Here is a 23418-nt window from a genome sequence, read left to right as displayed (position 1 = left end):
CCATATCTCTTAGATCATGATTCTTTTTTCATTATATTCTAGAACTTGTTGAATCTTCAAAAACCCTCAAAATCATTATTTACTTAATTTTTTATTATTAAGTATTTGGAATCTTTTTTAGACGGATTTTAATCGAAGTATTCGGATTATTTTCCGGATATCTCTATACAAATAAGGATGTTCCTAAAGGGATACGGATGCGGATTCGGATTCGGATTTCCGTTATCCATTTACATCCCTAGCTAGGCTACGGTTTTTCCTACATTTGGTGTTTTTTTTATTAATGATATAAAAAAAAAAAAGTATTTTTCAATAGGGTTTTCTTCCGTGTTACTACGCCTGGTGAAGTATAACGCTTCATTACATGCCACATGATAGAACATGGGTTAGTCCATTTGATAGACGGCCATGCAAGCATCTCATTGGGTATATTTTCAGCTTAAAATGAGTATAGGAATAAGCTAAAAATACAGGAGATGTCAGTTTTGTATTTTATGTTTATCTCTATTTGATGGTATTTTGGTAATTTAATAAAATTTTGAATTGTAGTTTGAGCAACTTTCTTTACTTATTTTGGACTAAAGTTGTCATTGAGATGTATTTGAGTTCCTCTATCACATGGGCTTGCTTATTTTGAACTAAAATTTGGCTTTTGAGATGTATATGAGGTCCTCAATCACATGCGTATGCTTATTTTGGACTAAAATTTGGCCATTGAGATGTATGAAGGGCATAACTAGTGCATGAGACTCCCACCACTAGAGTCTGGGGAGGGTTATAATGTATGGAGCCTTACCCTTGCATCCTTACCACTGTTTGGGGGGTGGGGGGGGGGGGGGGAGGGGGGGCACTGAGATATATATAAATATATGAGGTCCTCTATCACATGGGCTTGCTTGTTTTGGACTAAAATTTGGCCATTGAGATGTATATGAGGTCCTCTGTCACATGGGCTTGCTTATTTTGAACTAAAATTTGGCCACTAAGATGTATATGGGTTACTTCACTAGGCATATTGATTGTAGAAGGACCCTTTGAGTAAGGGTTAGTTGGCGGAGAATATCATAGGTTCATAGCCAACAATCCATGGTTAGATCAAGAATGACATTTAATTTTCTTTTCTTTTTTTTCGTTTATTGATAAGTAGGCCCCAAGAAGAGTTGGACTCATGACCTCTTTATTACATTTATTACAAGGTGTTGGTCCTTACCAACTAAGCTACCCCTTAGGACGTATAACAATTTGACTCCGAGTATACTCTCAGATTAATTTTCTCTCACCGTCCAAATAACTTATACGATTATTGTCAAGAGATCGTCGCTTGGTCGCGTGGACTTGCACCATTGTGGGGCCAATGAGAATACATCTGGGAGGCATCAACATGGATGGAGTTTTGCAGTAATTTTGCGTGCTCTTATATCTGATCTCAAAATCTAAGCGAATAGCGAACGTTCTTTTTCCCAAGATTAATAGATAATATCTTGGAAAAAGATATTATTTGCATAATTAATCTCTTGGGCGGATTCTAATCTTCTATAAATGGAGCACGACTACTACTACTACTAGTACATGTCTACATTATCATTTCTTGACTATAAACATATTATGCCCAATTGAATACCAATTAATGACTTGGAAACCACTCACCTAACATCAATCTACATTAAACATCACCAAATGGTGGTGGCAACTATAAAAACTACATTTAATTGTCTTTTTTCCATTGTATGTATTCATAATATATTATTATGATTTATGAGGGGTGATTTTGACAACTAGACATCTATTTTTATAACTCAAACATTGAAAGCAAGCTAGGTTGGTGGGCTCTTATTGGATTATGGGAATATTAATCATTTAATTACATATGCTTGCATTATCTACTAATTATAATTTATTTAAATTGAAAAGCCCATGGTTGACTTAGCAAAGAACTGACTTTGATGAAATGCAATTTGCCATTAAATCAGTGTTATCAAATCAATATGTGTCATAATGGGTCAAGTCAAGACCAATTCAATTCAATGTTATCAAATAACAATCAGATGAAAGATATATCATTCAATCAATATCCTTCACCTCTGGCAAATAGTAAGGGACAGAGGTATTCTTAGGAATGATAAAGAGTTCGATCATCCTCCCAGAAAAAAAAATCCACTCCAATTCCCAAAGTGTAGTGTGGTGTAGTTCGGGGTTGAGGGTTTGACACCTAGTAGACGTGATCGACATCCAACAGTGTCGAATTTGAAAAGAAAGAAAAAAAAAAATTCGACCTCAGATCATTGGATATCGTACCTACTAAGTGTCGATCTCTCAACCCCAAACCCAAACTACACTGCACTTAGAGATCAAGGAATTGGAGAGGTTTTAAACCTTTCCACCCTATCCTTATTTTTTTTGTTTTTTGTAGTAGTAGTTGTTGTAGGATGGTAGTGTGGTAATAAGTGTGGCCAGTGGGCCCCTTATTGGCCCCTTGTGGGTCCCTGACTAACCCGTAATGGGTCTTTCTCTTGCCCTAGTGTGGGACCTAACACAAAAAGAGAAAAAGTTAGCAGTCAAATAAATTAGTTTGGGTTTGGATGTTGCATATTGACAAAGGGTTGCATTCTCTGTGGGGGAGCGTAGCCCTTGTATGTATAAGGGTCAGTGAGAATACATATGTTGGCATTATGAGGGCGAGATTTTCTCCTTTCATGGGGGGGCAAGACAGTCATTTCATCCCCTCTATGTCTGGGAGTGGGCGGTACATTCCTCCCACAGAAAACTTTTCTCCATTGATAAATTATATATTCTTTTAACAATATTAAAGATTAAAATATAAAAATAGACCCAATTTTCCTTCATCATGAAAAAAGAACTCATTTACCCTTGTTATCGATCCATTTGATTGGACTAGAGAAGGGTGTTTTTGACATTGTACAGTAAGAGATATGAGTTTATGTCATGATGACAAATAAGTTTAGGCCAAATGTGATCTGTGTCGGGGGAGCACACTGCACCCAGACAGCTACCTGAATGGTAGACCCATGTGTCTGAGCGCAGGCTGCGCTGTGACACAGAGAACATCAGCCCATAAGTTTAATAACAAAATCAAAGCACAGGTGGCATGGTGAGAGAATTCTTCCTACTCCTCCGAAGGTGATGGAATCAAATACTTTGTCTAAAGAAAATTATTGAACCTCAAACTGAAGTTCTTTGATAATGAGGCACTACTACTACTTCTCAACATCATCACTCTTCCATTACTCTAATTTTAAAAATGGAAGAATCATTGGATGTGAGGACAATCACATGATAGAAGGAATGGAACTGTGGGGTCCACAAGGACCACAACCCCCTAGCTGAACTTCACAATTATTCAAATTGGTCGTGAAACTGAAAAGGAGAGGGGGAGGGAAAAATACAATCATCAGAGGGTAAAATTGTCAACACAAATTATATCTTACATAATTATTTTTTTCAAGAGGAGGGTATTTTTGTCTTTGTCTTGGGTTTTGGGCGTGGAAATGGAATGTTCCAATTAGTAGTATATTGGGTTTCACTTTAACCTTCTGGTAACTACCATAGGGAACATTCTACCAAAACAACAAAAAAACAAAAAACTACCATAGGGAACAAATGAAGAAAATGGCAGCTTCAAAGTTTAAACTTCAAACACACTCCACCTTTATATATCAGCGTAGCTTTTTCAGTTCTTAAGTAAGAGCTTAAAAATAATCCTCGGAGAGTACATCCATGGACTGATTACTTGCTGTGAAATTAAATCTATTTTCCATTTACAACTGTACAAAAAACACATCTTTGCTTCCATGGGTCCATTGAAGCTCTTCCTGGTTGGGGGCATGGTTTGAGGTATTGGTATCGGATTGGTTGTTTCGATACAGACAGGGGTAAATTAATATTTTGATGAAAACAAAGCCGATCCACACTGATATGGATCGATATCGACGGAGACCAATATAGATGACTAACACCGTGATTGGTGGTGGAAATGAGTAAAATTGGCTTGGGTAATTAGTGACTCGGATCCGATCCAAATATTTTTTTAATAGATTTCAATAAATGAGTTCATCAGGGATAGTGATTGCCACCCTATATTCCCTCCTCCCTTTTTTACGTTACATTATTCAATTTGAAAATATTTGATAGGAGGAGGTGGATTTGTTATTTTCCTTGATAAAGCAGTATATAAATAAAGGGAAAGCAGTATTCTGTACGGGAGTGTGGCCTACGCCAACAGTCCCATGTGTCTATCTCTCTCCTCCTTAAAACAAAAGGGTAGAGGTATCTTTTCACCTGGGGAGGAGAGAGATAGACTCATGGAGCGTTGGCATAGGTCACACTCCCAGACAGAGAACTTTTTCCCATAAATAAAATAAAGTTTATTGAAAACAATTGCTAAGGCATCCGACTTGAGATTAGCGCAATAGAGCCTAGCCCCAAGTAGGTTTCAAGTTCGAGACCTCATGTTCCTCATCTAGTCTAGAATTCCCTCCCCCCTCCCCACTCCCCCCACCCCAGACAGGACCACAACCATCCCACCAAAAAAAAATTAAGGAGGGAAAGGGATTATGGGTAGTGCAGGGGGCATTTTGGGTAACGTAAGTCAATGGCAATGATTGGTTGAGATGTCTCTTACACCATTCAACGGTCAATAAGATGTAGTGTGTAGTATATACATCATTTTCCATACATTTATATGTCCGGTTTCTCACCAACCTATTTGCTTTTTGAAGAAAGGTATACCCAGTGCACAAGACTCCACTATTGTGGGGTCTGAGGAGGGTCATAATGTACACAATTTTATCCCTGCTTTCACATAGAGACTGTTTCCAAACTTGAACCTGCGACCACTTGATCACCATGGAGCAACCTGTACCGTTGCACCAAGGCCTGACTCACCAACCTACCTATTTGCTTTCTCTAATATGTGTGTGGGTATTTAACCTGTGCATCATATATGAATTTTGTATCAACCAAATTTTCCTTCTTAACCTAGCTATCTATGAGTATTTTTACCCATCATCATCCCTTACCTATTACTTCACATGTTTCAGCATAACAGATAATAACACATGTACTCAAAGAAAGAAACAGTTGAGCGATTAATAATGCGTATGAAGAAGTAAAATTAAAGGGAAACTAAAAGAGAAGGTTAATCTAGAGGCTGTCCTATCTGTAAATCAAGCTGCCTGCATTAATAGGATAACTGATATGGCTTTGCTAAACTCCTAAACACTTTTAAGGGACTGTGGGAGACCTCATTTCCGAAGAATCTTCTCAAGCATATATTTCCTTTACTGCCGGGGACGCCTAATAGATTCCCCCCCCCCCTCCCTAGGGATGTAAACGGATCTGATAGTGCTATATCCGCATCTGATTAGCTTTCAAACGGATTCGGTTATATAGTGCTAAACGAATACAAACACGGATACGGATCGGATATTTTATCCATTTACATGTAAATATAGTTTTTCAGATAGCTATAGCCTATCCGTATCTATTTAGCTTTCAGACGGATTCAGATAGTGTTAAACGGATACGAACACGAATACGAAAACGGATTTCGGCTATTCATTTACATCCCTACCCCCCCTACCCCCCCCCCCGACCGGGGGCTTTGCACCCAAAAAAAAAATCCATCAAAAATTGAAAATGCGACCCAGCCCACTCGTACACCCACAAACAGGCCCATAAGAAGTCTCTTTGCTTCAATTGCAACTCTAGCCCAGCAAACATGCAGATTCTCAACTATAAGACTCCATGAAAGAACCCCACCAATATAGCATTGTAGTCATGGACCGATTCCGGGGTCTCACCTGATAAGAAAGTAAACGATGTTGAAATACCTGGTCAGTTGTATGGATATGTTTGAAACTAAAGAATGCCTTGAAGGAGAACATCTTCAGCTTGCAACAAAAAATGGCTAGATGACCAGATGCTATACAGTTTCTTTGAGCTTCTGTAATGGTGTTTCACAGGTCAGCTTTGACAGCATGGGAATGCGGCAGGGAAAACAACATACTTCCACACTATCTGATGCTTGAATTGAATTGAATTGATCTTCCAAAGAGAACACATTTGGATAATTTTGAAAGAACAGCTAATTTTAACAGAAGTTTTTCGATCACTGTTTCATTGTTTCTTCCAAAAAAAATTGTAACCATATGTACATGGAGACAGCCGAAAGAATGTTAAACAGTAACATGAAACAGTTGCTTGTAAATTGTTGTGTCCTCACCTGAAAAGCATTTCTACCTGCTTCAAATCATGCTTCCAAATGAACCTGATAAACATCTTCACTGAATGCCCAAAATAGGAATGTACAAAATATACAACTTCAAGCTCAATTTGTGAGGTACAGATAGGATAAATGAACCACTCACATCCTACCAATGTAGCCGAAAACTTGCAGCTTGCATAAGTGGATGGGCCCAGTATGCACCTAGTGTCAATGCTGTTATTGCTAGGTATGGCAACCGAAGGAATTCCTTGTAATAATCTTTCGGCAACTTTTGGCGGCCATCAAGGATAGCTGCAAAAGGTACAACACTGGTTCGACTCTTAACGACCTCAAAAGCTTCTCCATAACGCAAAGCCAACCTCCTGTCACCATTCCAGACACCAAATAGATGGTGTCCAATTAAGCCAATAGAAGCTGCCACAACTACAGAGTTGCCAATCCAGAGTGTGTGAGCCAAGCACCAGATCACCTGCCCAACCATCTGAAAGAAGAGAACACTAGATTGGCAAAACAGACTAGGAAATACTCCCCCCCATCCCACAAAGACAGTCTTGTTTGAGGTTTTTCACTGTCCCCAAAATGTTTGTCCATTTTAAAAACCAAGATATGAAGGTTTATTGGAGTCCCCATAATATCCTTATTTAATCTACACGATTATTGTATGCACTTGTAAAAATTGTTCCTCTTTAGTACAAATGCCTAACTAATAGGGGATAATGCTCGAATCAAGGTTTGAATTAGTGCCAATTAATGTGTTAAGAACCATCTTCTTAAAATGTGGGTTTATTCAAACAAGACAGCCTTTTGGGGAAAAGAGACTAAAACAACAAGAAGAAAGAAGTGGTTGTGATTATGTCCTGCAATGTCTCCCACCTATGATATCTCTACCATAAAAATTGAACCCAGATGATCCAAACTTCTTCAAGAGAAAAGAAGTACGGTTTTTTGTTTTTTGGATAGGTAGGCCCTAAGGACAGTTGAACTCATGATCTCTTAGTTGTGAGGCATGATCCTTGCCAAATGAGCTACTATCCCCTTGGGGTTTAAAGAAGTATGGTTACTGCTTGCAAAAGGAAACCATACATTTCTATTAAGATTGTCAGTTGGGCTGTGCATAATCGGCCTACAAGAATTACTATTTAAGACCAACTGAAATGTAGACAATGAAACCCCATGCATGGGTCATGTCTCTCATCCAATGTTGAGAATAGGAGCATCCATACATATGAATTCAACCAAATCAAGAAAAATATATACCTGTGGGTGCCTGGTGATTCTCATGATACCGGTTTCCCAAAGATGCATTTTAGGCTTATCCACAGCTGCAACCTCTAACAAATTGAATGTTGAAGGATAAAGCAAGTAGAAAGAGATGAAGGATGAGATCCACACTAGTTCATGGACAAAAGGTACACTGTGGAGCTGCCACAACTGCACTCCATCATACCGGTGATTAATGAAGTACACCTGAAATCATACTAGCCATCAGACAGTTATAAGAAAGTTCAAACATGAGGGCTACCAACTGTTAGCTAGAAATACATATTTTTTTAAGTTGAAAAATCCAAGAAATTATGAAAGAAGGCAGCATTAATAGAATACCAGAATGGATAACAAGAGTAAGTTTCTCTATTCTTATGGAAACTAGAGAAATAAGAACTCACAACAGTGCTAACTGCCAATGGTAGAGAGATCCCCGCAAAGAGGACACGGTAGGCACGTTCTCCAATTAATTTTTCTCCTAAATCTCGAAGACTAGCCATTCCACTGTGGACGGTAGCAAAAATGAGAATAAGAATCAACATTACTACCTGCAAAAGGAAGGCTAGAAGTCACAAAGTGTTATGCATGCATCCGCACACACAAAAACACAGATAGAACGCCTTAGCTCATGGGTTAGATCATTTTATGTTCTGATCCTCTAGACAGACAATAGGATGTGTCCAAAAGAAGTACCATTTCATATATATAATGACACACATTGAGAGGTTTTGGATTTAAATATGTTCAAGAACAACATGCAAATGTGCTCGGCATATGTTTAACATATGGACTGGGCAGGAAGAGTGGCAAAGTGTTATACAGAATTACAGACAGACATGTTTAGTAATCAGGTCTAAAAAGCTCACCCAACCTAAATCAACTAATCAAGTTGTTAAGGAACTATCAATCAACACCTAACAATAGTTGTCATATGAACAGGGCAGGAAGAGCGGCAATGTGTTATACAGAATTACAGACAGACCTGTTTAGTAATCAGGTCTAGATAGCTGACCCGACCCAAACCAACTAATCAAGTTGTTAAGGAACTATCAAAATACCCAACAAATAGTTGTCATGGCGACAACACGATACAAGGGCAGTGCCAGTAGCCTTGAGGCCTAGGTGAAGCCAAGATGCCCAATTCAAGCCCTTAATTGCCCAATATTTTATGCCAATTCCAAGAATTTTGGCCAGTTCTGAGTGTCTTTCCCTCTCTCCCTTTTCATTTAGTTCTTCTTCTTCTTTCCTTTTTTTCCCCCCAGACTGGTCTGGGACGGTGGGACCTTGACACTCAGAGACCAGTTGTCTAGGGCATATCATGTTGCCTTCTGGCCTAGGAAAGACCTTGAAAACTATGACCCAGCATGCAACGCATTCACCTATTTATCCTTCTTTTTTTTTTTTGGAGAATAGAAGACCCCTGAGGCTGAGGGAGACAATAATATGATCTATTAGACAGTTATTACTGTTGAACAGACATATTTGAGAACCTTTCAACAATTACAATTTTTAATATAAAATTCTTGCGAAATGTACTAAATAAGATAAATTTGATAAAGAAACAATTCAAATTTAGCATATAAATATAAATATAACCCATAAAAGATGATAGCAACATCTCCTTAAAAGTCATGATCCTTTTGATTTAGTGAAGAGAGACAGGGGACCCCTATAACATGATAGTAACAAACTTCAGTTCCAGCTAGGAACACCAAAGTCATGTAATCACGAGAGAATCCAACACTAAACCAAACTGTAAGTTGAAATGCCCAAGCTGAACCCCACAGTAGTGGGTGCAGGGCTGCCATCCCCCTTAGTAGACAGAGGTCTACTGCTCCACTAAGGACCACTATAGATAGCTAACTGTCAAGATCAATGCAACATCATAGATGTGAAATGTTATAGACCCCTTTACCAGAGTCAAATGTCGATCTGGACACTGGTATATTTACTTTTATGTGAATACTCCCAAAATCTTCATAGATCAATCCATAGTTATCTAGGCGGCAAGGTGACCATGGCGTTGGAAAGGATCTAAAATCAAGGAGCCTGGACGCCTAGGCGACACTTTGATAACTATGGATCAATCACAGTTCAGAAACCTGTCTGACACTGTTGGCAGAATCAAGGGTTAGAAAGAGAGAATGAGAGAATGGAATAATAATGTTATATTTCATTGATAGGTAAGCCCCTCTATTTATAATAAAGGGGAAAGTTACAAAGGACTGAACTAGGCGATGTGGGACTAAACCCACATAGCCTACTGCAGACATAATTACCCCTAACTAGCTGACTCTATAAGAGCAGCCACTTAAACCTAATAACATAGGAATAAAACTACCCCAAAAGGACCAGGATACCCCCATGGTATTCTGGATTGCATATTCCAACAGACACAGTGTATATGTGAGAAATCTAGGACAAAGTATGTAGGGGAGCATCCTATGAGCAACCTCAAAAGAGGACTTGGGGTGAGAAGCATTGAAATTCCAGCTGCATTCAGATTCAAAAACTTGAGAAGCGTCCTACCCTCATGGATGAGTAGAAGGTTGGCCAAGTTTTGGAATCTCAAACCACCAATGTTTTGGAGGATAGTATGGACCCTTGCCATTCTATCCACCACAAATTTCAACACAACACTTGCATTGCTCTCCCACAAAACCTTGAGATCAACCACACATGCTTCCTTATCATCTGCCATGTGATATAAAACTGCGAAGTCACACTTCAGGGGCAAATATCCATGCCATGAATCCTCCATTGTTTCTCCACAGAACCCAAAGAAAAGCTAATGCATTATATGCAATGGCCAAAGTATGATTGCTAGTCCTTTTAAAAGCCCCAGGCCATGGGTACCCAGCCACTCTCCTGTGTGGGTTTCTATGCTATAGGGCAGAGGAGACAGTTCTATGAAGCTCAAGGTCTTCAGGATTTCACTGCCTAACTGTCCTTCATGATGTCATTTGGCCCAAAACATGGGTAGGTTGTGGTGAATAAAAAGGTTGGTTCATCATAGAAAATTCAACAAATTCAGATCAACTCAATTGCCCAAGCAATGCCATCCTTCAGGAAGATTACACAAATGGCCAATTATGTAGAAATAAGATAACTCCAGATCCAATCACTCTGATTATTAGATAGTGTTATCCCCCTATTGATTTCTACAATAATAAGTGTTAATTAGTGAATCACAACCCTATTAAGTGAGATGTATTAGATCATGTTATTTGAGATGTACTAGAGTATTAAGTGAGAAGTATCTGATCTAGAGCAGATATCTTCCTCTTTTCTCTCGTAATCCAATCCTTCCTATCAATTCCTGATTCAATCAAGAGAAATCACGAATCAGTTTCAGTTTTTGGTTCTCTTTTTGTGTGTGCCACAACCTAATAGTTGCTGGTGGTGCTACTGGGGGCATGTCCCTCTGATATACAATGTATTCTTCCCTTCTACGTCAAATCAGTTGTAGAAGGGAATGATCTGTGGTGTGCCTAACTGGAAAATGATTGCCGACTGCTGAAACTGAGTAACAGTGAAGCTGGTTGTGTCTAGTAGCTGTCAGCAGAGTGCATTCTGGCTTATTAGAAGATTGCTGGCCATTAGAAGGTTGCTGATTAAAACCCTGGTGGCTATCGGCAGTGAACTGGTTGATGTCTGCACCTTCATCATGGTGAGTACAGCAACTATCCTCTGCTCTTATCTTTTTTATTTTATTTTTATTGGATTAGAAGGATGGCCAATAGTAGTGAGGGAAAACTGCTTAGTGATGTCAATACAATCCAGATTATATCGATTAAATGGAATTCATCAAACTTTATACTGTGGAAACAAGCTGTGAAGGCTTAGTTGATGAGATTGTTATTTAAAGAGGGAAACTTCATGTTTCGGTTGAAGTGAACCCCCTCCTAGTAAAGATGATAGAACTTATCTGGACTGGATGAAGGATGATTATTTCCTTTAGTGCTGGCTTTGGAATAGTATGGAACAATCTGTTACTGTCAACTTTATATTCTACTCAACTGTCAAAGAGGTTTGGAATGCTAACCTTCAGGTTTTAGTCAAAGATCAAATATTTTTCATGTACCAGATTTATGAAGACATTTTAAGCTGGAACAGGGTGATAAATCATTTACCGAATATTATAGTGATTTTAAAAGGCAAATGGGAAGAACTAAATTAGCATTAGTCTCTTACTGTTGATATCAATATTCTCAGAAAGCAAAGGACTGGTTTTTAAGTTGCTAAATTACTCTCTCAACTGAATTCTGAGTTTGAAGGAGTAAGAGATCGGATGCTAGCAAGTGATAACTTGCCTTATATGAGCAGTGCATATGCTATAGACTGAAACGTGTTGATGTTCCTTCATCTACTACTCCCACACCAGAAAAATTCTAAGGAGAATTCTGCTCTTGTCTCTATGGCTCGTCATGGTACAGGAGTTGCCTGAGGTTGAGGTCAAGATTTAGGGAGAGGTCAGGGTAGAGGTCAAACAACTAATCCCCATGGTCATAGTGATCAAGGCGGCAAGGCGACCATGGTGTTTAAGGGGGTCCAAAATCAAGGCGACACCATCAAGGCACCCGCCTAGGCATCCAAGGAGCCTGGACCCCTAGGCGCCCAAGGCGTCCAAGGCGACCAAGGAGCCTGGACCCCTAGGCGTCCAAGGCGACCAAGGAGCCTGGACGCCTAGACAACGCCTTGATAACTATGCCCATGGTAATCATCTACGTATTCATTGTGGTAGAACCAAACAAATTTCAGAAAAATGTGGGAAAAGTTTGGCAAACTTGCATGGTCCAACCGAGTTGCCTCTGGCAGTGATGGATTTCAGACTACACGTAGTTGTGGACAGGTTAGTGATAAGCAAACAGGTTCTGGTGTGGTTTCTAGAGTGGAGTATAATAATCTGATTCAACTGGTTCAGCAACTCTAATTCAATCCAGAGCCCTTTTGCCCCCTTAGCTCATTCAGGTATTCTTGCCATTCTTGCTTCTACATCCAACTCTTCATGGGTCACTGATTCAGGAGCATCTGCTCACATGACTGGTAAGTCTTCCATATTTACTTCGTATCACAAGACTAGTTCTCTTACTTCTATTACTTTAGCTGATGGTAGGTCCTCCAATGTTCATGGTCATGGTATTGTCAATCTATCATCTTCTACATCCTTGTCTTCTGTTATTCATGCACCCGAATTTCCTACAAACTTATTGCATGTTAGTCTACTTACTAAGTCATTAAATTGTTCAGTTACATTAAATCCTTCTTATTGTGTTTTTTAGGATCTCCAGATGAAGAGGATGATTGTGTGAATCATCCGAACTGTATTACTTTGATGCAGCCTTCTCCACACCAATAGCTGCTGCATCCCATCCTGTTGTTTCTACCAAAGTTTAAAGTATTGGTATTGGTTATCATATCAAAAGGGTGATTTAAAAAGACCTATCTTATCGAATAGACTCAAGATACATTAAATATATGCATGGAAATGGTCAAGAAACATATGGAGGTTTCTTACATGTACTAATACCAAAAAAGATATCTATTTGAGTTTGGGAAGATTTTCGGTTTAGATGCACACATCATTGTTAATAAAATAAATATTAAAAAAAAAAACTTGTTTGATCTAATCATTCAGGTTGTTTTTCACTAATCTAGTGATTCATTGCACATAGAAGTAGGGGTGCAAGTTTGGCCCTGCCGGCCCGAACCCGCCCTGGCCCGCCCTGAACCCGAACAGGGTTTGGCTGAGATATTTGGCCCTGAGGGCGGGTCAGGGCTAGAAACTTCTGGCCCTGAGTTAGGGTCGGGTCGGGTTAGGGTTGAGGCCTCGAGCTAAGCTTGGCCTGGTCCGGCCCGACCCTGATTTAAGTTATACTATAAAATATATATTGATATAATTTATACATTATGAACTTTAAATTTCACCCACATTTTTTTATATAATATACTATATATGAAGATAATAAGCGTTATAATATAATTTATTATATTGTTATTTTATGTAAAATTAATAAGTTCTTCCTAGCCCATTCCAACCCATGCATTTCTTTTCCCCTCCCCATGATCAGGGCCAATTAGGGTCGGCCCGACCCGACCCTGAGGGCGGGTCAGGGTTGGATTTTTCTGGCCCTGAGTCAGGGTCGGGTCGAGCTTGGGCCCAGCTAAGAGGACTTAGGGTTGGGCTAGGGTTCTATAAAGCCCGGCCCAACCCAACCCTGTTGCAGCCCTACATAGAAGTGTTGAATTATGTACACCAGAATACCGTGGGGGTATTCTGATCTTTTTGGGGTTCTAATTATGTATTGCCGACTCTCCTAGTAGAGTCGGCTAATCTAGGGGTATTTCTGTCCTTTGGTATCCTTATTCATTATTATTAATAGAGGGCTTGGCTGATCTCATTGATCACTCAAGCATTACATTTTAATTGTTCTGCTAACATGGTATCAGAGACTCCTAATCTGATCCAAGTTACAGAACCCCCCCCTCCCCATCGTTTCTCTTCTTCCTCCCTTTTCTCTCTCTCTCTCTCTGTCAGCTTCTCCTTTTTTTCCTTTTTTTTTGGTTCTCATCCTTGTTATAAGGCAGCACAAATGAGGTGATCGAATGATCTAGTTGCTGCCCTCCATCCTACCTCATCAATTAATGGTTTGAAGAAGTTTATTTCTGCGATAGTTGCTGCCCCCTTCACCTGCGATTTTTGGAGTCTCTATTTCCTTGAAGATCAAGTCTCTTTTTTCACTGGAGATTGATTATCTGCATTGGAGATTCATTCTAGCAGCCTTGGACAGCATCTGTCAAAGGTTCTCATCACCAATTGAAGCCCCCTACCCTAACTCGATCTCACTTTCAGGGTTGTCCTTTTGTGCTATTTTTTTAGGAGAGTTTCATCCACACCAGAGAAGCACTCGACCTTATATTCAGCTCCATCTACGAAAGATTTTTGCAAAAATCAGGTTTTCACTCTCTTGGATCGATTTCTCCAAATATTGATCTATTTTTCTGGTTCTTCTTTGGTTGGATGCCTTGATCCCTTGCTGGTTCTATTGAGTTTTTTTTATTCATCCCTTGCTGGTTCTGTTGATTGATCTCTGCAAGCATGCCTGGTTCAGATATTACCACTGCTACCTCTAGTATTGATGAACAGACAAGGCCTGAGTACCTCACTTTCACTGCTCCAATTAAACTCGATGGAACTAATTATTTAATGAGGTCTCATTCTACGTATTTGACCATTGCTGGTCGTGGACTTACTGGACATATTAGTGGTAATGAGACAATGCCAACCGACATTGGCAATGGTCAAATAAGTAGAACGAGACCACATTAAATAATTAGTTCCACCGATGGGTTTCCAACTGTTAGAAGTGTCTTTGGCTTAGGAGGGTAAAAAGGGAACTATCCCTAGCTATCGTGACTAGCGTCAACCATATGGCGCTAGGTCTCTTAGTCTCTTTTTAATTCCCTATTTTACCCTTGTAAAGCTTACTTTATAGATGATTGCTGGCCTCTCCCACATATTGAGAGACCAGCTTCTCCCACTTCTTCTTTCTTCTTTCTCTTCTATTTCTCTTCTCTATTTACTTGGTATCAGAGCATTTCTGATCCATAAGGGCCTGCTTCTACTTCCTTTCTCAGTCCCTTTCTTATCTCTGTAACCGAAAGAAGAAACTGGGCTTGATTCCGTAAGGGTTTGAAGACACTTTAGGAGTCTGTTCTACTGTAGGGGTAGTCTACCCCATTTCTGATGCCTTGAAGGTGTTTGATGGATTGCGGCAATGGTTTAGAAGCTTCGATTCATTTCTGAATTGGGTTTGGTGTTCTTTGTAAGGCTTTTAAGTTAAATGAAAAGCATTTCTGGTCTGTTTCTGGTATTTTTTCCATTGCTGTAATCCATCTTTGGCATGGATATCGATTATTGAATCACTTGTTTGGACTGGTTGTTGGTTGTTCTTTTCCTGTTGAGCTATTTTTATGATATCGGACTGTTTTTAGTGAGCTGCTGAGGTACTCTATTGCTGTTTTCTGAGCAATTGTTGGTGTTCTTTGTGGGGGCTTTTATGTATGGATTGCTGAGTTATTGTTTAGCTACTGTTTGAAGCCGATTGTGGTTTGGATTGCTCGTATTTGTTGTCTAAGGGCCTGCTACACTTGATCTGTGTTGGTTGGGTGCTATTATTCTTGGTTGGTATTCCTCTTTGGTGGTCATTATGGGAGAGACATCGAAGGATACCAAGGCTGTGCCCGAGGTTGTATCCTCATCTCCAAATTTTCTGACCTCTAAGAAGCTAGAAGGGAGTCAGAATTTTCGGCAATGGCACAAGATTGTGACCTTGGTTCTCACAGGAAGAGGTGAGAAACATCACTTGACTAGCAAGAAACCTGCTACCATGACTGATGATGCTTGGGAGGTTGCCGATGCTCGTATCTTGGGTCAGATGTTAAACTCCATGGATAGTATTATTGTAGACCTTGTGACCCATATTGACACTGTTAAGGATCTATGGGATTATCTGACTGTTTTATACTCTGGACACAATACCTCTCCAGGATTTATGAACTCACCCAGGAGTTTTATCAGGTTGATAGGAAGGGTCGACCCTTGACCCAACACTTTGCTGATTTCAAGAGGATGTATGAGGAGTTCAATGCTCAGTTGCCCATTACCTCTGATGTTACCCAAATGCAGCAACAGCGTGAGCAACTAGCAGTTATGAGCTTCTTGGGCAGTTTGGGCCCTGATTTTGACTCCGTACGGTCTCAGATTCTTGGAGGTGTTACAGTTCCTTCTCTTGCAGATACTTTTTCTCGAGTTCTTCGTGTGTCTCGTGACACTACTCGAGTCTCTTTTGGTGATAGCACTACTCTTGTGAGTAGTACCCACAATGGGGGTCGTCAGCCTACCAAGTTCCCCCCAGCTGCACCTTCTGCTAGTATTCCTAACTTATCTGAGAGATTTGAGAGATCTGGTCCTCCAAGGACTTGCCACCATTGTGGTAAATTTGGTCATATTCAGCGTTATTGTTGGAAGCTACATGGCAAACCTCCACAGTCCAACGTAGTTAACACTACCAGTGTCGATCCAGCACCCACACTTGTACTTGTTGAGGACTGCCGTGTGACTTTGACTATGACAGAGGAGGAATATGCTCGCTACAACCAGAGCAAGGCTGCTCAGGACCTTTCTGCTACTTTTGTCCAGAAAGGTAATGCCACTGCGTGTCTCTCCACTTCTAGGCCCTGGATTATTGATTCAAGGGCCTCAGACCATATGTCTGGCACCTCAGGTATCTTTTCCTCTTTACAACCTTCTCATTCCAGTGTTACTTTAGCTGATGGTTCTTGTGCTACAGTCAAAGGCACTGGCACTGTTCGGCCCACTTCCTCCTTGTCCCTATCATCTGTATTGTTTTTGCCTAAGTTCCTTTTTAACCTTTTGTTTGTTAGCCAACTTACCAATGCCTACAACTGCTCAATAACCTTTTACCCTGATTCTTGTGTCTTTCAGGATTTGCAGACAAAGAGGACGATTGGTAGAGGCAGGGTATCTGGAGGACTGTATCTTCTTGAGGACTCATCTTCCGTTGCTTGTTCTATCATAGCTTCCCCTCATCAGCTTCACTATCGGCTTGGTCATCTGTCCTTACAAAGTTTGCAGAAACTGTTTCCTAGTTTACGTTCTCTTTCAATTTTAAATTGTGAATCATGTCAGTTTGGGAAACTCCACCGTGTGAGTTATCCCCCTCGTGTCAACAAATGGGCCTTACATCCCTTTTCTTTGGTTCACTCTAATGTATGGGGTCCTTGTCGTGTGTCATCAAAGTTGGGTTTTACTTACTTTGTTACTTTTGTTGATGACTACTCTCGTGTTACTTGGTTGTACTTAATGAAATGTCGTTCTGAATTGTTCTCTATCTTTTCTTCATTTGTTGCTGAAATTAAGAATCAATTTGGATCTTACATTAAAGTTTTGTATAGTGATAATGCACGGGAGTACTTTTCTGCACTTTTTTCTGATTTTATGACCACTTGTGGAATCATTCATTAGTCTTTTTGTTCTGACACACCCCAACAAAATGGTGTGGCGGAACAGAAGAATCGACACTTGATGGAAGTGACTTAGTCCCTTCTCTTTGAAATGAAGGTGGACAAGTCTTTTTGGGCTGATGCAATGTTGACTGCCTGTTACCTTATCAATCGAATGCCCTCCTCTATCCTTGGAGGTGTCATTCCTCATGCTTTACTCTTTCCTTTTGAGCCCTTATTCCCTTTGCCACCCTGTGTTTTTGGGTGTGTCTGTTTCATTCGAGACCATACTCCAGGGTTATCGAAGTTAGACCCCAGAGCCATCAAATGCATTTTTATGGGATACTCTCGTGTTCAGAAGGGGTATCGATGTTATTCTCTTGTTCTTCGCAAGTATTTTGTTACCGCTGATGTTTCTTTCTTTGAGTCTCAATCTTATGTGCATGAGTCTGTTATGGATCCTTCCTTGGATGAGGACCTTTCTTCTTTGTGTTATTCAGCCTTCTTTGTAGATGCCTGTTGCGCCACCTCCTGCGAAGCCTCCAATTATTCATGTTTATCACCATGAACCATGTAGAGAGGCTGCTGCCCCGCTTGCTGCCATGCCTGTATCGTTTGTGGATCCTATTCCTGATCCTATAGTTTCTGACTTGGATATACCCATTGCTCATCAGAAAGGTACCCGTCAGTGTGTTAAATACTCAATCTCTTCTCATGTTTCTTACTCTGGTTTATCCTCTACTTTTAGCACTTCCCTTTCCATTGTTGCATCTCATCCTATTCCTAAGACCACTGCAGAGGCATTATCTATTTCTGGTTGGAGGACAGCTATGGAAGAAGAACTACAGGCTTTGGAGCATAACCGTACTTGGGATCTTGTTCCTCTGCCACCAGGAAAGTCTGCTATTGGTTGTCGTTGGGTTTATGTGGTCAAAGTTAATGCTGATGGCTCTCTTGCTCGTCTAAAAGCTCGATTGGTGGCCAAGGGCTATACACAGGTGTATGATGTCGATTACTTGGATACCTTTTCTCCAGTTGCCAAACTATCCTCTGTTCGTATCTTGATCTCCCTTACTGCCTCGCATCACTGGCCTTTACACCAGCTCAATGTCAAGAATGCTTTCCTTCATGGGGATCTTCATGAGGAGGTCTATATGGAGCAACCTCTAAGGTTTGTTGCTCACGGGGAGTCTGGCTTGGTTTGTAGATTGAAGAAGTCATTGTATGGTTTAAAATAATCTCCGAGGGCTTGGTTTGGTCGATTTACAGAGGTAGTTTTTGAGTTTGGTCTGTCACGATGTAATAGTGACTATTCTTTTTTCTATCGTCACACAAGTGCTGGAAGAATCTTTCTGATTGTATATGTTGATGACATTGTGATTACTGGTGATGACTCTACAGGCATTGATAGTTTGAAATCTCATCTACAACAGAGATTCCAAACTAAAGACTTGGGAAAGTTGAATTATTTCTTAGGAGTTGACGTGGCTCAATCTTGGAAGGGAATATCTATCTCATAGCGAAAATATACCCTTGACTTGCTTACGGAGGCTAGGATGCTAGGATGCAAACCACTGTGTGAAAGCTGGATCGAACTGAGAGGGGGGCTGAATCAATTCCCTTAGGACGCGTTTAGTTGGAGGTTTCTTCGGAGTCGGATTCGACGAAATCCAGATTCCGTCATTTTTTGGGTGTTTGGTTTCTCGGAACCCAGATCTGTATTGGATTCCAAGAATCCATAAAAATCTACTTTTTAGGCTAAATTTTGGAATCCACCAGAATTCGTCCAAGGGGGTGAATTCCAAATAGAATCCAGGATTCCAAGCCCTCAAATAAATACGGTGGAATCTTGTGGACTCCAATTTTATCGAGATCGAAACGAAGGAAGTCGATAGGGTTTCTCTCAACCTTCTCGTTTCTTCTCCAAAATGAAGACGAAGTCGTCTCTGCAATTCTCGTCTTGCCATCTCGTTTCTTCTCCAAACCGAAGACGAAGGAAATCGAGACTAAGGTTTCTCGCATCCTTCTCATTTCTTCTCCAAACCAAAGCCGAAGTCATCTCTACAACTCTGGTCTTGCCATCTCGTTTTTTCTCCAAACCGAAGACGAAGGAAGTCAATACTAGGGTTTCTCTCAGCCTTCTCCTTTTCGTCTACAAAGGTTCTTTACTACTCCATTTATCTCTCTCTCTCTCTCTCTCTTTGTTTCTCTGTCTATCGCTCTCTATCTCTATCGTTGTCTCTGTCTCTCTCACATTATCTCTGTCTCTCTCTCTGTGTCTATGTATCTCCCTGTCTCTCCCTTTATCATTCTCCGACTGTAGTTAGGGTTTTTTTTTTTAAAAAAAAAATTGGAATTATTTGATTGCTAACCGATTTTCCTCTCCATTTCAGGTTCGATTGTAGTTAGGGTTGTTTTGAAAATCTGTGGTGGAAGGAACATCTTGGATTAACACAGGTATGCCACATTTCTTTACTCTCTCCCTTCTTTGAGACAGCTGCATTATAGTTATGGATTTTTTAAAAATACATAGGTTAAGTAGATGATTTGGGGGCGACTTGAGAGCATATTTGATATATTGCCTAGATTGTTTAGTTTCCATTTTATTTGAGTTTCTATTATCATGTAAAAGTGTTTTTCTTTATATTGATGTAATACAATGGAAGATTAAAATGAAGTGAAAGAATTTTTGAGTTGCTACTGTGTTATGGCTGTGGCGTGAGAAACTTCTCTCTCTCCTCCATTCTTTTTTTCTTCTTCCATTTTCCCCTTGGTATGATTTCCCTTCATCTTTCTTTGTTCCTCTTCTTCCTTACCGGCTCTCTTTACTGTTATCCTGTTCTACCCCTTCTAATGTAGTATTGTATTTGAAAGACTCGAAACAGTAGCCAATAGACAAGATCTTTACATCAAAGAATAATTCAGGCCATATGGGACAATCCTAGTAGATCTAGGAGAGTCATATTTAGGTAATAACTAATAAATCGGTAAACAAGGACAAAAAATATCATTAGACACCATATACTCAGTAGGGATACCACTTTTGTTCCCAATCATATACCACACTGAGCTGATTGTCAAACAATTCTGGAATTTTAGCATCAATGGTCACAATGCCATCAAAAACACACAGCAAGAACATAGTATAACTCAAGCTGAATACTTGTATCACTTATATTCCCTAAATATCAAAATTCTCTGAATATGATTATGCAAATGAGAAGGGTAGGCTTCATGCCATGAAAGAGTTACGAGGATTCTGAATCCATCCCAAGCAGTGTATTGCTTCCACGTAAAACAATAGGACCCACTATATTAAGCTATGCTGAATAAGGTGCACCCATCACTTTACGGGACCATAACACAAGTATCCTTGTTCAATAAAATATTGCACACCCAATGTGGACCAATGGTCATCATTTATCACTCAGATTTCTGATAACATAAGCTTGGCTGGCTTCAAAATCTCAAGAGTTAACAAAGATCAAAATTTTTACTCATTGATAGCAGTTCAGACTAGCAAAATCCAGCTTTACACACAAGGATGGATTATTTTACATTCTTTGATCCATCATCCAAGACCACCTTACTCTAACGAGGGAAAAAATAAATGGGGACCACCTCAATTTTCACTTCTAATTATTCTGATTCCAGCACAAAATCTAAGTTTCAGCTGGTTCACATGTCTTCCCATCAAATAACTTACCATGAATCACCACTATAATATAGTATCATCATATTTTCTTAAGCTATGGTTGCAGGCTGTTCCACTCGATCCTTGAAATCAGTTGTTTGAGAACCCACTCTGAGAAAACCAGTGTTAAGAATATGCTTGAGTTAAACTGAATTTTAAATTGGACAAATTCTAAATCTAAAATCCTGTTGGATTTGACCTTGAAGGTGGGTTTTGTTGTTCAATATCTAATCTTAAATATCTTTTTGAAGCATTTGGAATCTTCATATGCTTTGCATGGGGGGTCATTTAACATTGAAATCATTTATCTTCTCTCTCTAGTCTCCTCTGTGGGGTTCTAGGGTTATGGTAAGTTAATTAAGGAGTTGTTACTTCTAGCTTTAGTGAAACAAGGAAAGAATTTTGGAACTTTGGAATTGGTTACGAGTAGACAGTAGGGTCATATTCAAGTAGTGGGATGAATTAAATGCACTGTCCTTATCCTCTGTTCCTTAAAAGGGTTTTCTTCTTAATTTTTTTTCCATAACGTGCATCTCTGTTTTCTACCCTTAATAATGACCAGTTATTTTTCTCTTTATTTCCATCTGTAGCAAATATCCTCGTTTCTTTCTAACTAAAATGAGTATATGAACAATATGATGGCTTGAATGTTTCATTTACTGTTGATTATGAGTAAACAAGTATAAGTTGCAATTTGGCCTCCTTCAAGCTTCTTCTTGTATTCAGCTAGTGACCCAACTACGCAACTTGTTTCTTTCGGTTGAAGTTGTCACTTGTCAAGGCATCATGTAGGCAATGCCATGGAAACAAGGCAGGTTGAATATGGGAGCATACCCTGTAACTAGGCAAATCTTCCTGGAATATGGTGCTCCCCTAGGGCTCCTTGGCCTCACGTAGTAGCCATGGCAACTATGTAGTTCAGTTTGAGATTATAATCTTGAACAGTGTTGCTCACATTTCGTGATCTTTAGCTATTTTGGACTAAGTTATAAAGGAAGCAATATCATTGCCAGAACTCTTCACAATTTTGGTATTCACTCATCTGAAATGTTGCACTTTGGGTTCTTGTGATTAATAATTCCACAAATGATAGAAAGATTGTAACCAATTACTGTTACCTTGGTTGAGTCATTCATTGGTTGAGCAAGTCCAACTATGGTGTTTTTAAAACACCAGTTTATATACTTAGGCAGCGGCCCTTGCACACATCTCGAAGGAGGTGAAGAAGGAATCCAATGAGATTGTGAAAGAAATATCTTTGCCAATCTATATTTAGTGAGTGGTGTATAAGGAGATAGGTAAATTGTTGACTGCAAGAGATCAAAGAGATATCTGAGAGAGAAGGACTGAAGTTGACAAAGAGGGGATTATAAAAATAAGGGGACAAAACAGGGATTAGAAAGCTAGAGCTTCAGGGGAATTGCTTGGGTGAAAAGCCTGTTGTTTTATTGAATGTTTGAATCATGGCTTGAACTGTGTATATAAAGTTGTTGTGTAAAGATTGTATATGAAAATTTTGCTTTAGTACTTTATATGGTTAACATATGTCGTAATTGATGTCATCGTATTTTGTAATTTTTGTTTTTGTACTAGATGGATATTGACCCCGATGATGAAGAGATGATATTGTTTTGGGTACTTACCGCTGTTGTTATAGCAGTAGAAAAGTATCACAAACTGTTCCTCAAAAAACAACCTTATCGACTTGAGGGTAATCGTGGATGGATTGAGACAAAGAGAATAATTGGTGCTTCCGACAAGACTTGTAGAGATATAATAAGAATGAGTAGAAGGTCGTTTTTTACCTTATGTCAAAGGCTACAAGATGGTGGCCTTCTGTATCACACGAACTCAGTTCGAGTGGAAGAACAAGTGGTCATGTTTTTATTTACAATTGCCCACAATGTTAAGAATCGAGTTATGAAGCTGCATTTTGGACACTCTGGTGAGACAGTAAGTCGGTATTTAAACAAAGTATTACATGCAATTCTTAAACTGTACCCAGTGTTACTGACCCCTCCAAGTACCACAACCCATGAAAAAATATTGAATAACCCAAGAAGCTACTACCCCTACTTCAAGGATTGCATTGGAGCCATAGATGGGTCAAATGTACCAGCTTGGGTTCCAATTGATCATTGCAAGTTTCGTGATAGGAAAGGACTTATATCTCAAAATATTTTAGCTGCAT

At 39.6% G+C, this 23418-nt stretch overlaps 1 protein-coding gene across 1 annotated transcript in view; it reads right to left on the bottom strand.

Annotated features, from left to right (window-relative positions):
- Nucleotides 1-6273: 6273 nt before the first annotated feature.
- LOC122659998 (15-cis-zeta-carotene isomerase, chloroplastic) overlaps nt 6274-23418 on the bottom strand; it is a 30541-nt gene continuing 13396 nt past the window's right edge. Inside the window, exons 2-4 of the mRNA XM_043855171.1 lie at nt 7909-8055; nt 7502-7711; nt 6274-6725 (exon numbers count right to left, since the gene is read on the bottom strand). Coding sequence (XP_043711106.1) covers nt 6390-6725; nt 7502-7711; nt 7909-8055 — 693 coding nt within the window. The 3' untranslated portion in view covers nt 6274-6389. The remainder of the gene's footprint in view (nt 6726-7501; nt 7712-7908; nt 8056-23418) is intronic.

Source organism: Telopea speciosissima, chromosome 4, assembly GCF_018873765.1.
Source record: "Telopea speciosissima isolate NSW1024214 ecotype Mountain lineage chromosome 4, Tspe_v1, whole genome shotgun sequence".
Lineage (NCBI taxonomy): Eukaryota > Viridiplantae > Streptophyta > Magnoliopsida > Proteales > Proteaceae > Telopea > Telopea speciosissima.
Note: the sequence above shows the minus strand (reverse complement) of the source record. Positions and strands in the feature narration are given on the sequence as shown.